The sequence below is a fragment of the Phacochoerus africanus genome, chromosome 3, assembly GCF_016906955.1.
Source record: "Phacochoerus africanus isolate WHEZ1 chromosome 3, ROS_Pafr_v1, whole genome shotgun sequence".
NCBI classification, from domain to species: domain Eukaryota; kingdom Metazoa; phylum Chordata; class Mammalia; order Artiodactyla; family Suidae; genus Phacochoerus; species Phacochoerus africanus.
The window spans coordinates 174,119,792-174,139,123 of record NC_062546.1 but is presented as its reverse complement, the minus strand read 5'-3'; the positions used below and the strand labels follow the sequence as shown (position 1 = coordinate 174,139,123).

Below are 19,332 nucleotides of genomic sequence, written 5' to 3'. Positions count from 1 at the left end.
CTTGGCAAAGAGAAGGCATTCAATGTATATTACTAACCCAATGAACATGGGCAAAAAAAATTATATATATATATATATATATTTTGTCTTTTCTAGGGCTGTTCCCATGGCATATGGAGGTTTTCAGGCTAGGGGTTATCAGTTGGAGCTGTAGCTGCTGGCCTACACCAGAGCCATAGCAACTTGGGATCCGAGCCGCGTCTGCAACCTACACCCCACACCTCTCGGCAATGCTGGATCTTTAACCTACTGAGCAAGGCCAGCGATCAAACCCGCAACCTCATGGTTCCTAGTCAGATTTGTTAAAAACTGTGCCACGACGGGAACTCCATGGGCAAAAAATATTAAAAAACAGAAGTGAAATTCCAATTGACAGGCTTTACACTTTGTTCTTTGTTAATCCATCAAAAAGGAGTGTCTGGGCAAATTTCTTCTTGTACCTAATCATACCAAAGGTATAGAAAAAGGTACTTGATTGACATCAAGCCTTTCCATTTAGGGTCTAGAACAAGCTGAGAGTCCAAAGACTTTGGAAGTGATTGATCAAGAGATAATAGAGACTATGATATAAAGGAATGGATTTTAAACACAAATCTGTGACAGAATTCCGTTCAAAGACTGTATGGATTAACAAGGTTATTAAATAATTAAGAAATAAAGAATTGCCTTTTGGATTTTCCGCTCTAGACAGGGCAAGATTTTCTTAGCCAAAGGATATTTCTTCAGGGCTTAGAAACCATCTAATAGATCCCAGGAAGGCGGTGTGGGACTGATAGCCAGGGAGTTGTTTATGGAGGGGATTTGAACTTTACCCTTTGGCTGCATGGAGCCACCGGTGGTTTTTTCTGCAGGGTAGTGCCATGGAGAGTATAGGAAACACATCATAGAAAAATGTAGACATCTTGAACCTCTAAAATTCTCTTTCAATAGCAGGTAAACAAATGATACAGGGAAACTACTGAAGTTGGTAGATTCTCAAGCTGCATATTTTTCTACAATAAATCACACCCCGTGAAAAAGCTGTAGTTGAATCTGCAAGGAGGTAATTCTGATATCAGCAAAGCATATGCATACTAGAACCGGACAGCACATGTAAAGGTATGAATTAATGAGATTCCCCCAAAATTTTTTCAAAAGGATTGGGAGTAGGCTAAATTAATTGAGCTAAGCTGTGCTACTACATGCCATTAACACAAAGAGACTGGCAAATATCAGAAAAGCACCTGACACATAGCGTTTCACAAGCAAGAGCAAAACCAAGGCTAACACATTTTTATTTCCATGATGTATAGCATGGTGAAAGAGAGAGAGGCAAAATTTCAGTCCCCGCTCACACCCTTGGCTAAGCACCACTGTCCATGGTACAACTGTGCAACCTACATTTAAGCCCTATGTTCAAAAGAGTTTCTGTGAAAGGCAGATAGTGGAAAAAATAATACATATTTAGAGCACACATTAACTCCTAGAGATCCTTAGAGCAATCAATCTTTTTTTTAAATAAGAAACTAAGTCAATAGCATCTGAGCAGCAGATGAGAACTAAAGTAAAATCTGTCGGCTAATGGTAACAGCCTTTGTCTTCTTTGTTGTTGAAATGTGCATGGAGCAGCATCTCCAATATGCTCACAAACTCAGATGCAAAAGGCTACAGAAAACAGTTGCTATTTTTACATCGGAGATAAAACACCACCTTTTGGATCTTAATTTTGCTAAAATAGTAGAAAGAAACAAAATCAGAGTTGCTAGATGTCTCAAGGATCCAGGACTTGTAATTTCTACCAGGGGAAAATACAGAACTATTGGACAACAACAGGAAGAGCCAGCTGTATACTCTGGGCAATTGAGTATGAACCTGCCAAATCAAATCATCTGAAATAAAATATAAAGTTAAGGCTTAATCTAACTATATTCTAGAAAATGGGATATGTGAAGCTCTAATAGTTTTTACATTTACAGACTACTCTAGTTAAATCTTTATCATTTTCTTCTTTAACACCTTAAAGAGAAGTTTTTGCCCTTATAAATTACTCTGATATGGTAGAAGTATTAATTAATTGTGATAAAGCCAAATGGTTTTCTATTGATGCTACAAAAAATTAACATGAACTTAACAGGTGTAAACAATAGAAATGGGCTGAAATTAGGAGTTGGCAGACTGCATTCCTTTCTAGAAACTTTTCAGAGAGAATCTATTTCTTTCCCTTTTCCACCTTCTAGAGGCTGCCCACACTCCTTGGCTCATGGTCCCTCCAGTCATGTACTGCATTTCTCTATCTTTCCTCCATAGTCACAGCTCCCTCTTCGATTTTCAAGGTACCTTGTATGATGTTTGGTCCACTGGGGGAAGTTCAGGATAATCACCTTATCTTAAGGTCAACCTTAAATTCCACTTGCAAACTTAATTCTCCTTTGCCATGCAATATGACATATTCCCAGGTACTGAAGGTTGGGACATGGACATCTTTAGGAAGGCCATTTATTCTGTGTACCACAATAATTAACATTGACTGAATGTTTGCTACTTGCCAGGCACTGTTCTAAGCAAGTTAGATGTAATCAAGCAACTCTAGTTCTCCTAATGATAGTAGATTCTATTGTTATTCCCATTTCAAGTTGATACAGAAAGAGATTAAATAATTTGCCCAATGTTACCTAGATGGACAGTAGAGAGGCCAGGGCTGGTATCAGACTTACACAGAGCCTGCATTTTTAACCCCTGAACTTCATAAATTCAAAGGCAATTCTCATCTGAATATATTGCAACTGGCATTATTGCATGTCATTGTTATTATCGGGATGCCTAGCTCATAAATTTTAGTGATCATAATAGTTCCCCAGAATAGGGCAAGTTTAAAATTTAAAATGGCAAATGGAAATACAGAGTCTACAAAGACTACCAGGAAAAACAAATTTATGTTTATGGGAAATCTGTCCACTGGTGTTAATACTATTTGTGTCCTTAAATCTCACTTTGTACTTTCAAAGTGATATCTGTATCTATCTATAGATAGATAGATCTATCCATATATAGTCATATCTATCCATCTATATAGATATAGATATATCTAGATGTATATCTACATATAGAGATATTATATATGTTAGTGGATATATATAGATTATATATATGTCTGCGTGCACATATATAGAGAGTATATATATATATATATATATGTCTGTGTATATATAACTATATATACACACACGGGAGGAGAGGGGGGTTCTTATATGAATAACAGATATGAATATGGAGTGGAACTTTCCATTTCTATCTAAAATTTCAGTGGAAGATCCCAAACTGAGAACACATGATGGCAAATGGCCCCCAGCTTTCCTAAGAAAGATATCACCTAATGGTTTAATAAGAGGTACCAAACTGGCCCATCCACTATCACCTCCCACTCACCTTCAGCCCACTGAATAGAAGGGTAGATATTGAGAGGCAGATTTCCTGTGATGGGGAATTACAGGAGTGGAATAGGTAATGGAAAGAGGCGATTTCCCCTCTCACTACCAAAAAAAAAAAAAAATAAGTGAGGAGACAACAAGAAAACCCCTTGGAGAATCTGGAGGCAATTATGCAAAAGGAGACTGGCATCCCCCTTTGTACCTGTTTGCTTGACCACCTGAAGACACCAGCCTGGTTGGGGGCTATACTGCAGGTGAGGAGAAAGGGGAGTAGCGGGAACAGGCTACATTTCCATCATGTGGAGGGGTGAGAGTTCAGTATTCTAGTGAGCCGGACAGATGCTCTAGAAGGAAGTTAGACTAAAGCTACCTTGAACCAACATCTTCCAAGACGTCTACCATGTGGGGTAAGGAGACTTCAGGGTTATGCTATCTGAAATTAGAGGGTCCTAGGAATCAGTGGAAAAATAAATCTCCTATCCCAGTGATTGGTGCGGCAAGTTCTCTGAAAAATCCACAGAAGTGGCCCATAAAGGGCCCCTGACCACCAGACTATACCAGATACACCGGTTAAGTCAAACTCTTTATTTTAATAAAGCCCTTCCCTTCTCCTGGTTTCAGAGAAACAGGAGAAGGTGAAATCCTGCCTCCATCACACTGCAGGGCCCTCCATGGGGTGGAGGCATGAGGGGCAGGGAAGAAGAAGGTGGTGATTGATATGAGATGGTAGATTTCAGCCCCTGACAAAGAGGTTGTTTTAATACCCAGAAGTGACCAGAAAGCCATCAGCCAGAAAACTGACATGTCATCAAATCAGGGACATCATGACAGCATCAACAGGGTCTATTTGAAGGTTTTCGATGGCACCCTGCTGAGGCACACCTGGTCAGCGGACGGACTGCCTATGACATCTTGTCTCACCATCTGGTTGAGTTAGACCGCAGGTATACTAGCCTCATTTTGAAAGTGAGGACACCAAGACTCAGGGAAGTTAAGTCATTGCGTGGAGCCCAACAGCTTCTGAGCGGAGGGTCATGGACTAGACTAAGGCTGCCTGATTCCAGATGCAAGGACGTCTCCACCACACTATACCACACCACACTGGCTCTGCAGGTGACGACGAATGTGCCCACAGACCCAGCCATGAGCACACCTGGAACCACAGGGGGTGGGGTGGGAGAGGGATTGTGGTTCATCTACTCTGTCTTCTGTCGTTCAAAGGGGGGCTTCTAGAGGTCACAGCTGAGGACCCCCTCACTTCCTGCTTTCCCTGTGCTGACAGAAGAAGCATTTTCTTTTCCCACGTAATGCCTTAGTGCCAAGGCCTATGGGCACTGCCCATGCCTCTACCAAGCATTGGCCTTTCTTTGACACAGAGTTATGACAGCTTCCTGTCATCACCATGAGCTCAGGAGCCAACCAAGAAGGTTCCTTCTGCCTCTGCAGAAAAGAAACAGGCACAGCTACCAGTTTAGATTTTAGCATCTAGCTGAGGAAGAAAAGCTTTTTTTTTTTTTTTTTGAGTGTATACAAATGAGTAATTTCACCAGGAGAAACAAAACAAAACAAAACCAACCCAGCTTTGCTTTCAGAGCACATCCCTACCTCAGCATGGCACCAAATCCCTTCCTCTTTATTTTTCTTTCTGGATCTTCATTTCCCTCTTTCTGCTTCTTCTCCTTGACTTTCAATTTGCCCTTCTCCTTCTTCTTCTCCTTTTCTTTTGTTTTTTTGATTTTCCTGGCTTTATTTTCCACATTCTCTAGCTCAGAGCTCCCCTGAGGTGCCAATTCACAATTCAGAGCTCCTTGGCCAGAGTGAGAGCTCTTATCAGATAGACCATCTGCACAGAGAAAAAAAATATATATATATCAATACACATGATCAGGGGCACTTACTGTTAGGATCCCAGGAAAAATTAAAATGTAAAATACAGGAGAATGAATAAAAGCACTCTGGAATTCTACCCTCCCAGTGACCATGCATACATTTTGAAGCAACAACTGCCTAAATCTGGTTACTTCCAGCAAAGTTTGCTGTTGGGGTGGGAGACTCTGGTTGCTTAGCCTGTAATATAAAATGTTTGATATGTCCTGAAACACTGATGTCTCTGAAAGCAGCTCGTTAACCTTGATCAACTCAGAAAGCCGACATGGTGGGAAACAAACAGGCTGAGATTATTTCCAGGAGAAGTTTTTGCGTACAACTATAACCCAACTGCTTCTACCCAATTAATGCAGTCAGTCCTCAGGTCAAGGCTGCATCTAATGACTTGAATAAGAATGTCAAGAAATGCATACTTAGTACCGCTACCCTAAGGGTAAATGACAGTTGGTCCTGGTAGGAAATTGAAGGAGAACATTTTTTTAGTGGTGGCGCTGTAAAATAAATTGCATATTGCGTTCTCCAATTCCATGTTCGTTAAGCCAAAGGGCAAAACATATCAGGAAAATGAATTACTTTTAATATTAAAAATATAATTGCGATCCTTAAATCATTTTTCTCTGTAGTTAAGCACCCATTCTTGCCTACGATTCGCAGATAATAAGGAGAAGAAGAAACCATTTAAGGAAGCATGTTGCCCTACCAGCTTCAAATTCCTCTGGTCCGTCATAAGATTTGTCAATGGCAGCTCGGAAGCTCTCGTTGCAGCCTCGACCTCGGACCATGTGGGTCCGGGGCCGGTGGAAGGGAAGTTCGTTCTTCCTGACCTCGGCAACAGCTGTCTGCAGGCTCTCCAAGGAGCTGGACTTTTTCAAACCCAGAGTGGGTCCAAAATCTTTGCCTGGAGATTCTGGGAGAGGAAAAAAGGGCAAAGGTCACCCTTCTCCTAAGGAGGCAGCACAGTACAGTGGGAAGGCTTGCTGTTCTCTTTCCAAAAGTAGCAGGTTAAGTGGGTGGGACTCGGCATTAAATCTCAGCTTTGCCACTTTTTGTGACTTTGAGCAAGTACTTTGAGTTTGCTGAGACTTAGTTCCTTTTCTGGAAAATTGTTGGAAGATTTAAAATGATGATACATGTTCTGCATAGAAGTAAATATGCATGTGCATATACGTGCACATGTACATACATACACGAATGTGAAAGGTTAGAGAAGTCTGTAGAGATTATACGTATGAGAGTGTGTATATGCACACACACATACACACAGAGCACCTAACATGATGACTGCTTCTCGCACAGTTCCTATCCCAAGCACTTCCAAATATTGTAGCTTTTATTATTTCCATCATTTCTTTATTTTTAAAGTTTTCGAAACCAAAGCATAGTTGATTTACAATGTTTCTTCAATTTCTGTTGTACAGCAAAGGGACCCAGTCATACACAGAGGCCTTTGCTGTACAGTAGGACCCCTTTGCCCATCCATTCCAAATGTAACAGTTTGCATCATTGTTTTTATAATTATTAAGCAATGTATTATACACAAAAATCAAAGAGCATTGTAGGTGACTGTAACATTTGTGGTTAAACACTTTACCTTACCCCATTGTGTTGTTACTGTACAGCGAATGCAATTTATTTAGTCCACAAAGCAAAGCAAGAAAGAAAACAAGTTTTCTGTGTCGATGCTTATTGTACAAAATGCATTTCTATTTGGGTATCTGGAAAAGAAGCCACTTTCTTCGTATGACATAAGATTTCCACCCCCCCAAAAAAAAACACTTAGGTGAAATTTAATAATTTGTGTTCTGCTAGGTAATTTTTTTTATGTGTAGACTTTTTATTTTTATTTATTTATTTATGTAATGATTTTTTTTTTCCATCATAGCTGGTTTACAGTGTTCTGTCAACTTTCTACTGTACTGCAAGGTGACCGAGTCACACGTACATATATACATTCTTTTTCATTTGCACACTTTCTCTTGCCCAGTTACCTGCCCCCTTTCACCCATGTCTTGACCTCCATTCCCACCCACAGCCAGGCTCCTGGTTGTCTGCAACAGGATTAGGTTATATAAATACCAGCAGCACAAGGATTATTTTAAAGATGGAAGGAATTCCAGGGGGGGGGGGTCTTTTCCACCAGGGTCAAAGCTCATGATCCCCTCTAGTTACGAAGGAGATTATTGTCATGAAGGGGCTACAGTTGCATTTCTGGAAATGAAATACTTTGCAGTTTTTCAATAGCTATAGATTGAGTACATATTAAGGGCTGTGTACATAAAGCACCTACTTCAATGCCTAGCATGTAAGGCTCAGGAAATGGCACTATCTTTTCTTACTGTGATCACTATTTCTGCTTCTACTAATGTTGCCACCATGAACATTATAACTAGCTGCTTAACAAAATACTTGTAGGTATTACTACAAGTATTCCTTGTAGGTAAATACAAAGTATAACAAAGGTATAAGGCCTATATAGACATGCATAAAGCACATAAAGTTAAAAAAACACAGTCTCCGATATGTTGCGAATATAGTATAAGTCAAAAGAATGACCATAATACTAATAACTAACAATGTAGGGAGTGCTTAGCCCTATTTTAAATGCCTTACCCAACATTAACTTACTACAATCCTCATTGTTGCTCCACAGTCAATATTGTTCCCAATTTACAGATGAGGAAACAGAATAATGAAATACCTGGTCTAAAGATACATACTTAAACATCAGAACTGGGAACTGTCGTCAGTTAGCCTAACTGCCTTTTCTGTCCTGTACTATATAAAGTTATAATTGGCCTCTGCCTGTTACTTGATTATGGTCAAGCTACTTAAAATGGCCCCTAATTTCCTCATCTCCCAACTAAAACCATTAGTCTAGATTAGCCCTGAGACCAGTCAAGCAGACAAAAATGCAAAACTAGACATTGTTTTATAGTTTCATCATTAACTTCCAGGAGGCAATTTTGCACTTTGAACAAAATATATGATGACAATAAACATTGCATTTTATAGGCAACAGTGTATCAGTAATAAATACAACAGAGATGGGACTAAGTAAAAAAAAATTATAAGAAATTTCAGGGACAAATGTCAGGTGCCACTGGCTAATTATAAATAGTAAGAATACATAGCTACTAAATCCAGAAAGAGGCCTGTTTCTTATAGTCCCAGGAAGGAAGGTAAGTGGAAGAAACAGAAATTGATTAAGATCATTTTTGACAAGGAAACAAAAAGCAACATAGAGGCTTGGGGGTACTAAAGCAACAGCAAAAGCTTTGGAGTTTACAGAAAACATTTTACACAATCAACCCCTAGGGATCTGACATGAAGTTTGGTGAAAACACAAAGATGAAAACTAACAGAGAAAGCCTAGTGCCTCTGTCAACAATAGTAACCATCTTTTATTTATTAATTGACATTCAGGAGATTATATTAGAGCCCAAACTGTTAAGTATTCACGTCAACCATTAACAATAAATTCTGGGGAACATGAAAGTGCATAAATTGTCCAAGATATAAGGCATGTTATCTAAAAGGAGCTCATCTAAAGCTCAGCAAGAAGTCATATTTGAGAAGGAACAAATACACTGTTACTCATTCTAAGCAAACCAAACATCAAGGATTCATGGGTTCTGCAGGATTAATAGAGCCAGTAATTAATTCACTTTACATAAATAGAAGTCACAAATTAGAAGTGTCAACTAATGTCAGCCAAAATTATAACCCAGCTCTGCTGGATGAAGTATACAGCAAAACTAAAAGGAGAAAGGGCAACTGAGTCTTGGTTGTAAATGAGGATTCAGGGATTTTCAGGCTTGAAAACAACTTTCTTACTTATTTCTGGGGAGTAAATAGGATATAGTAGTGGACAAAAAGGCTGATGTTAGAGAGGAGAATCTGAAATCAGGAAAATCCTTACAAGGACTTACAGGTGCAATGAACTGTGAATTGAATCTCCAAGTGAAAGGGACTTTGTCTAGGGTTCACATTTCCTTTACATGTCCAAGGCTCCTAAGGGGGAAGGTCAAGGTTACTGGTTATAAGAGATTTATTATGTCACCTGATGGCATCAGCACTAAATGTCAACAGAACACTTGGAATAAAGTGTTTTATCACATAAAGATCATATGTGAATACAATGAATTGTCACATTCAATCTTCCTTCCTTCCTCCCTGCCCTCATCAGTTCCAGCTTAGGTTGGTGCATTGGAAATTCTTTACTTTTCAGAATGGGAAGAATCAATGTTTATTTTTAACCTAACCAGTTACACAAATTATATATATATTATATATATTATATACACAAATTATATATATATTATATATATTTTTTGGGGGGGGCTAGGCTCCCACTAAAGGTAGAGTCTCTTTGAAGGGATAACATAAAGTGAGTAATTAATCAAAATCAAAATCTCAGTCACTCTATCCCAATGAAGTCATCCCCAAAAGTGATGACTTCTTACATTTTCACCTGTAGCTGATATGATATCGGCTGTGATTGATTTTAAGCAGTTGGCTGAAAGTGATTTCTGAATATCACATGTTATAAGCCACAAGGTGGACTGTGTCCAAATTTGAGCATTTGCTTGTGCCATTTTGAGTATCTACAGAACTAATATGAACATGACTTTTCAATACGTCCAGGCCAGTTACGGTTAGTTGTAAATGCCAAGAAATAAATCTTTTCCCAAACTTTAACGGCAAGGCTGTATATTTTTTTTAACTTAGGACTTCTGTGTTTAGTGACCATGTTCTCTAAGATCCAGATAAACTTATCGATCTTCCCATCAGAGACATGAACTTGACAGTCACAAATTTCTCAGAATGAATGATAACAAATGTTATCAAAGAGGGATCTTATATGCTAAAAGTTATTTTCAGAGTGGTGTAATAATATTCTTAAAGTTCCATGTGCCCAAATTTTCCTGAAAAGTCTACTAAAGAAATATCACTGAAATAATCTTTCTTAAGATGCTGTGACATTTTTGAAGATTTATCTGTTCCCAAGTAAAGGATTGGCTTGTCTTGGTCCTGGAAGCCTTCCCTATACAGAGTGGAGGGAAATTTCAGGGCCATGTTTTCTGGCTCCGCCAATCTTCAGGTACATTCACTGCTCCCCGCCATCCAGAAAAACATAGTGTTTTGAAGAGAATGGACACAACAGACCCAAACTAAAGATTTGAAGGAATTCTACCACCATTTTTCCCATGAGCACGAAACAGGTGGTGAGAGGGGCAATAGAGAGCTACTGTCAAAGTGGGAGGTACCTCTGCAAGAGAGTCTTAAAAACACTGAGAAACATTAAAACACTTCCCCAGCCTTCTAGGTAGAATGTCCCATTTTGACACACTGTAAAATCCAAAGTCCTTCCCAGAGGATTGTTTGGAGGTGGACCTGTTTTCTGACGCAATCGGGTATTCTTGCCTCTGCCCTATGAGAACTGATGTTCTCTGAGAAGTGATGTTGGTTCCCTGCAAGGCAAGTGATTAGGATGATAGAGAATAAAACTTAATCCCTAGAATATACAAGCAACTTATACAACTCAACAGCAAAAAAGCTAACCACCCAATGGAAAATGGGCTAAAGACCTGAATAGACATTTCTCCAAGGAAGATGTTCGGATGGTCAACAAACACATGAAAAAAATGCTCAACATCACTGATTATTAGAGAAATGCAAATCAAAGCTACTGTACAGTACCACCTCACACCAGTCAGAATGGCCATCATTAATAAGTCCACAAATAACAAATGCTGGAGGAGGTATGGAGAAAGGGAAGCCTCCTGCACTGTTGGTGGGAATGTAAGCTGGTACAACCACTACGGAGATCAGTATGGAGATACCTTAGAAAACTATACATAGAACTACCATATGACCCAGTAATCCCACTCTTGGGCATATATCCAGACAAAACTTTCCTTAGAAAAGACACATGCACCCGCATGTTCATTGCAGCACTATTCACAATAGCTAGGACATGGAAACAACCCAAATGTCCATCAACAGATGATTGGATTAGGAAGATGTGGTATACACACACAATGGAATACTACTCAGCCATAAAATAGAATGACATAATGCCATTTGCAGCAACATGGATGGAACTAGAGACTCTCATCCTGAAGTAAGTCAGAAAGACAAGTACCATATGATATCACTTATATCTGGAATCTAATATAAGGCACAAATGAACCTTTCCCCAGAAAAGAAACTCATGGACTTGGAGAACAGACTTGCGGTTGCCAAGGGGTGGGGGGAGTAGCGTGGTTGGGGAGCTTGGGGTTAACAGATACAAACTATTGCCTTTGCAATGGATTAGCAATGAGATCTTGCTGAGCAGCACTGGGAACTATGTCTAGTCACTTATGATGGAGCCTGATCATGTGCAAAAATAGAATGTGTACATGTATGTGTAACTGGATCAACATGCTGCACAGTAGAAAAAAATTGTATTGGGGAAATAACTATTAAAAAATAATAATAAAAAATAAATTTAAAAAAGAATAAAACAGTCTAGAGAGTAGTGATTAGTAATGGGTGATGAAGCAGACAGGCTGTGAAACATCTCAACATCCACCCCACCCCCGACTCTGCCACTTATTTTTTGAGTTTTTAAACTTCCTCGGTCTCTCATCTATAAAATTTGGATAAGTCAAGAATGGAAGACTGTTTGGCACACAATAGGTACTTCTAAAGCACTGGTGATGACAATTGTCACTGTTGCTTTTGCAACAAGTCAAAATATTTGATTAAGTGAAGGTCTGGCACACTTCATTGAGTTCAATCTGTTATGGTACTTTTTTTTTTTTTTTTTTTAAGGGCCACACTTGTGGCATATGCAGGGCACCAGGTTAGGGGTCTCATTGAAGCTACAGCTACCAGCCTACACCAGAGGCACAGCAAGCCAGATCTAAACCGCATCTGCAACATACACCATAGTTCACAGTAATGCTGCATCCTTAGCTCACTGAGTAAGGCCAGGGATCAAACTTTAACCTCATGTTTCCTAGTTGGATTTGTTTCTGCTGCACCACAACGGGATGGAACTCTATTTAAATACAATTATTCCTTCTGCAAAAAGGCTGAAAAGGGTACTGTAAAGAAATACCACCTTCTTTTTTTATTCAAAAGTTAAACTGTTTTCCCCCAAACAACTCCTTAAAGATTTTTCTTTTGAAATAAGGTATGTATGTATACTATATATATATATATATATATCCATCTGTTCATTACATATAGAAGCTTTTCTTGGGAAAATTAATAGTGGAGTCTTGGATGCCCTTCCCCTCAGGCTATAATCATTTAATTAGTCTGAGGTTTCATTGGCAATGTTTGAACTTCTCATTCTAGCATTAAAATCTTGCAATAAAAGAATGCCTTAATCCAGAAGACCAGTAATTGGATCTTCCATTATTGATGAAATTGCTTCCAATACATTCTTATTAAAACATAAAGAATTATTTGGGGGACGGTATATACTTTCAGATACAAGGCAAGTTTTTCTCCAAGCTACAGCTTTATAATTAACAAATACTTATGATAAATTAACAATAAATAATGTATTAATTTGCACATTTCAATAACATCAATGGCCCTAAAGGCACTTAGTGAAAATTAACTGAGTTAGAGCCCCTCCCTCTAAAATAAAGGAATTGTGCCCAGTGGTAAACTGGGGATCAGAATGATTACAATGCTATCCAGGGGACACAGCATGAACTTGAGAAGGCCATGAATTCCTCAGGATAGCTTCCTTTCATTAACAATTTGGCCTTGCTGTATCATGAGCAATGAACTTGGGCAAATACAATAGAAATGCTTTACTTGCTTCATAGGGAGCTATGATGTGACATTAATAGCCTTAAACCTCTTTGAATGAAAAATTACTATAAATTCCAAGTGGGAAGTCACAACTCCCACTTTATTCTCCAACACATCCCATTTTGTCTTTTTCTTTTAGATTACACTTACTGAAAATTTTGTATGTTTGATTTTTTTTTTTACTAGTTTTCCCTAGAGGCAAAATGTCTTATGTGCTTTAATAGATATCATTGCAAATCCATTAGCCAAGAAAAAAAAAATTCCCATAATATCCAAATGTATAATTTCCCAAATTATGTTATCTGTGCTAAGTGTGTCCATAATGGGCCTAATTACCTTCTTGCCTATCTCAGTATTCCAAATATTGATCATCATTCCAAGCTTATCATGGGTCTCTGTTTCCTATTCATTACCATAGGGCATAATGTAATCTGGCTTATATATTATCTGCTGTCATTTGGGTCTCAGCTCTTTTACTGGCAATTTTTAAGTTCTCTAGGAGCAGAGTTCTTTTGTTTTTTTGTTTTCTCTTTTAAGTCTCATAAATCCCAGGGTCTTTTATCATTTCCTGAAATTCGGGTCAAAATGTTCTAGGATGAACTTCTCATTAAGATTCACATATTTGCATAATCTCTCCTACTCTGTCTCCAAACATTGTCTATTTTAAAGTGAAAATATCTAGAGAAAATCATGGGAAGATTAGGTGAACAAATAAAAACCATGCTTTGATTATAAGTATGGGCATGGCCCTCCAAGTGACTTCAAACCTCTAAGTATTGCTGTACACTTTAATTTTCTACACTAAAAGTTCCTTGCTCTCTAAACTGAAAGTGAAAATCTGATGCCACATATCCAAGAATGTCATGAATTGATAAATTGATGACACCAAAAATATTTCCACGACACTGTTTCTCCCATTTTCTTTTATTCTTTACTTTGTGGAGAGGAAAATGGATTCTGGTTCAATGTAGTAGGTAACCTATTTTAAAAAGTATATTATATAGCCATATAAGGTCAGATTCTGTTAAAGCAACTGAAGAACTCAGTGAAACTTAATCCCAATAGACTGGTTTGTTATAATCTTTTGTTTTCCCTCTCTCTGCCTCATCAGGATAACTCCTCTGGATTAGAAACAACAATAACCTCCCCCTTCCTCCCCACTAGCATTAAGGTAATAATGATTTTTAAAATGATATGAATAGCATTGGTTTCTAGAAGGGAAGTGTAGCTACTTAAAGGATAGAAATACTTTTATTATTTAACTAGGAAAAAAAGGCTCATTTGAGAGACAAATAAACCTACTGAAGAGGCAAGCTTTCCTACCTGTGGAATAGGATCCATAGGATCAATGAACGCCATGCACCATTCTCTTAGTCTTGTTGATCTTTGTATCCTCAGCATAGAGAAGTACTAAATAAATATTTGTGGTAGGAATAAAGGAAGGAGCAAGGAAAAGGTAGTTACAGCACACTGATGGCCCTCTTCCCCAGTGCTGTGAAGCTGAAGGGACTTAACCTGGAGAAACACAGCCCACAAGCGCTTCCCTCCCTCAATCCACACAGCCTCCTGGTCTTCCTTAACAAGACCCTTTGGGTCTTGAGTGTCACTTTCAAGGATTTAACCCTTTCCACCCTACCTATCTATAATGATTCACTCATCTCTACGTTTTGTCTTTTTCTACTAGCCAGTCCTTTTGCTTAACTTCTTTCTTTGTAATATTAACCTTTTCGGTCATGTCCACCTCCTTACATGCACTCTGAATAGTCTTATGTTCACCTACTGCCCAAAACACCTTTGTCTTCCAGCTCTTCTTTGCATATCGTGGTAATAGACTTTTCATTCTGAACACAAATAGCTTCAACAATTTTTCTCTGTCCTCTTTCTTTTAACCACTTATTCTTTGTATGGCTTGATTCTATAGCACATCTTTCTTCTGCTTTTGATCGGTGAGTGGTTTGTGTCTATCGTGGGTTGTATACTGCCTTACTCTCAAATTCAAGTATACACTAAAGAATTCTAATACGTTTCTTAAAAAACCACTAGCAAAACTAAAAGCTCAAATGGATTGATTTCTTGGGTGATATTCTTACATGATGTTGAGTAAACTGGGTACCTCTATTTTTTAAGATCTAAAGTTCTTTTCATACATTTTGCTTTACTCTTTTCTCCTCTTTTTCTAGCTAACTGTACTAAAAAAAATAAAACAAATTGCTGAGTTATTATTTCCAAAACTGATAGAAAGTAGAGTTTTTCAGTTTCTTGTTAATGGAAATAACAATCTCTTATGAGACACACTTTGACCAAGGTTTCAACCTAATTGTTAAAATGTCAAGGCAAAATCAAGTCAGCTCTCAATGAATGTTTACTGAGCATTTTTTGTAACTCAGAACTGTGCTAAGTCCTAAGAGGAAAAGAAGACAAGTGTTATAGTAACTAACATTTCCCTGTTGCTCTATAATTTATAAAGTTCTTTCCTGTACAAAATGAGGCCACATCTTACATAATTGATCTTACCCAAACTCACTGTTTTTTTCATGTCCAGAGAGAACTACAAAGAAAGAAAGGAGGGAGGAAGGACAGGATAAAATAAGTAATAAGAACAATTTTCCTCAGCATTGCTTTCAACGAGCGTGTACCCCAGAGTGAATGTGTGTCTATAAGACAGGGGGAGTTGGGAAAAATGCACTGTTCCTATGAGTCTCTGATTTATTTTTAACTGTGGATTAACATTGTATTTTTTTTATTGAGATACAATTGACACATACCATTGTATAAGTTGAAGGTATGCAGTCTGTTTCATAAATGTATATTTGATTTTGATATATCAAATCAATTTATCTTTTGATTTGATTTGATACATGTATATATTGCAAAATGACTGCCAAAATAAGGTTAGTTATTACTTTCAACTCACATAATTGCCATTTATTGGTGTGTGATAGGAACATGTAGGATCTACTCTTTCAGTAACTTTCAAGTATATAATATAGTTTTGTTAGGTATAGTTACCATGCTGTACATTAGATCCCCAGAACTTATAATGCTAAGTCTGCAGCCTTTGACCTACACCTTCTCATTTTTTCCCATTCCTCAGCTCCTGGCAACCACCATTCTATTCTCTCTTTCTGTGAATTTGGCTTTTTTAGATTCACATATGAGTGAGACCATATAGTATTTATCTTTCTCTGACTTATTTCACTTAGCATAATGCTCTCAAGGCCCAGCCACGTTGACACAAACGGCAGGATTTCTGTCTATTTTTTATGGTGGAATAATATTCCATCGCATGTATATATTCATATGATAGAATTTTATATCTATCTATTTATCTATCTACACACACGCACACACACACACACACACACACAATACCACATTTTCTTTATCCATTCATCCAGCAGTGGATGCTTGGGTTGTTTCTATGTGTTGGCTATTGTGAATAATGCTGCAATAAATGTAGGAGTCGAGATATCTTTTCAAATAGTGATTTAATTTCTTTTGTATATATATTCATAAGTGAAATTGCTGGGTCACTTGGTAGTTCTATTTTTAGTTGTGGGAGGAACCTCTGTAATGTTTTCTACAGTGGCTGTACCAATTTACATTACTACCAACAGTTTATAGGATTCCTTTTTCTCCATATCCTAACCAGCACTTGTCATCTCTTGTCTATTTGATAATTACCATTCTAACAGGTGTGAGGTAATGGTCTCTGTTTGCTGTTCTTGCCATGAGCACCTTATCACAGGGAGTGTGATTCTTGCATTTCAAGATTTTTCTCTTTCATGTGCCCCTTCCTTAAACACAAATCAACCGCTTAATCTGATGCTTAACTGAAGAAATGGCTATCTTTTGGAAATAATTTAGTTTTCTCTCCTTCACAGCAAATTTAGGGGATTTCCAGGGATATTTTGTGATTTCCGTATTCTTGATGACTCAAGAACATTCCTGAGAGGCAGTGCCTCAGTACTGTATTTTATGTAAATCTCATAAGAACCACTTCCAATTCCTCTTGTACATTCCCCGAATTGGCAGACAAGGAAAGATTGCCTTATTGATTTGGCAAAGCTACTCAGATGCTATGTCTGGACAATCCTTGAAATGAAGCTCCTCTCTTTCTTTGATGCCTCAGAAATAAAAGATAAGAAACCTACTTTCACCCAACATGTTATAACCTGAGTGCCCAGCAAAGATGAATACACATGTAGTGCTAACATCAGAGAATGTAGAGTAGTCCCCTAACATTTGTGAAGTAGTCATCAGAGGGCAATATGGATCCCCAAATTTTAGAAAAAAAAAGGTTTGAGTCTAAGCTTTCTCTGGAATTATATTTCCAATGGAAGACATGTTATCTCTTTACTCTATTAACTAATGGCCTCTTTAGCAACCACTAAAAATTTAACCTTTAAAGCAATACCTAAAACAAGTGCAGGTTCTGGCATCAGATTGCTTGGGTTCGTGTTCCAGCCCATCTCCCCACTTACTAATTCTGTTAAGTTGAGTGAGACTTGTACCTTCCTGTACCTCCCTCTCCTTATCTCTAAAAGACAGAACGTGACAGCACATCCCTCCCGGGGTAGTTAGAGGATTATCTGATACAGAGCCTGAACGTGATGCCTGGCACACAGTAAATATTCAGTAAACATTAGTTTGTACCATATGTCTTCTTTCCTGAGCAATGTTTACACTCATTAGGAGGATTATCTACAACCAACAGAATGCCAGGAGGATTTCTGTTTCCATATCCATTCATCGTGGGCCTGAGTCATCGTTAGCTTCAAGTTTCCACTCTTTTTTCTAAACTTCTACTTTTTGGTTTGTATTGCTTAACTCTCTTCATCACTTTCCAAATCACCTTCCCTACATCTCACTTCTTTCAAGAGTCCAAATAAGCTTATTTCTTCCAGAGGCATTTTCCAAAAAGAAACCAAGTGTTAAAATTACTTGATGAAAAGAACCATGTCTGGGGTGCTGAGTACAGTGCTGGTTCATTGCTTTCACCAGCCAAGTGACTCTTCTGTCTTAGACCAACCCATGACACCATTTAAAAAAAAAAATGATAAACCAGACGAGGTCATAGGCTTTTGGATCATTCATCAATAGGCATCTCTGTGAATAACAGAGCTGAGAATGCTGACATAAAGCATAGTTCAGGGCTCGGGTAGATTAGACTTGGGGAAGTCCAGAGAAGACAAGGCACACTGTGATTCTGAGTCATGATCACAAATCATGAGACGAGCCTTCAGAAACAAGATGGGACTTGTCCTTGAATATGGATCAAAGGCATGCGAGAAGTATAAGGTGGACAGTCACTCTACTGCAAGGGAAACACTCCAGAAGAAGTCCTAGTATGTATGCTTGGTAGTGGGAACACAGGATGGATAACCAGCAAAGGAAAACAGGTGATTGGTGGGGGAAAAAGTGTAGGGATGGAGATGTGAAAAGCCTCAAAATCTGGCTAAGAAGGCAAGACTCAGAGCTGAGGACCATCAGCAGCCTTTTAAGGAGTTCCCATCGTGGCTCAGCAGTTAACGAATCTGGCTAGGAACCATGAGGTTGCAGGTTTGATCCTTGGCCTTGCTCAGTGGGTTAAGGATCCGGCGTTTCCGTGAACTGTGGTGTAGGTCGCAGACGCAGCTCCAATCCTGCATTGCTGTGGCTGTGGTGTAGGCTGGCAGCTGCAGCTCCAATTAGACCCCTAACCTGGGAATCTCCATATGCCTCAGGTGTGGCTGTAGAAAAATAAAACACAAAAAGAAGCCTTTTAAAATTTTTTGCCAGAAAAGTGGTTGGATAATACTGTTATTTTGAAAAAAGGTAATTTAGAAGAAACTTTGAGGACAAGCTAAAGACAGACTGAAATATTATACAGCAATGGAACTTCCTGCTCACAAGATACCTTGTTCTTCCTTTTCTTTCTTTTTTGCAAGAGTAACTTCAGGCTTTTGTAAAGTGATTGCAGCAACATGGATGGAACTAGAGACTCTCAGACGAAGTGAAATAAGTCAGAAAGAGAAGAACAAATACCATATGATTTCATTTATATCTGGAATCTAATAGAAGGCACGAATGAACCTTTCTACAGAAAAGAAACTCATGGACATGGAGAATAGACTTGTGGTTGCCAAGGGGTAGGGGGAGGGAGTGGGATGGACTGGGAATTTGGGGTTAATAGATGCAGACTACTGCCTTTGGAATGGATTAGCAATGAGATTTTGCT

General features: G+C 38.4%; 1 protein-coding gene across 1 annotated transcript in view; it reads right to left on the bottom strand.

Annotated features, from left to right (window-relative positions):
• The window catches only part of PARD3B (par-3 family cell polarity regulator beta), a 1,037,082-nt gene that overhangs the window by 312,846 nt on the left and 704,904 nt on the right, over positions 1 to 19,332 (bottom strand). The window contains exons 17-18 of the mRNA XM_047773303.1: positions 5,995 to 6,201; positions 5,013 to 5,250 (exon numbers count right to left, since the gene is read on the bottom strand). Of these exons, the coding sequence (XP_047629259.1) occupies positions 5,013 to 5,250; positions 5,995 to 6,201 (445 nt within the window). The remainder of the gene's footprint in view (positions 1 to 5,012; positions 5,251 to 5,994; positions 6,202 to 19,332) is intronic.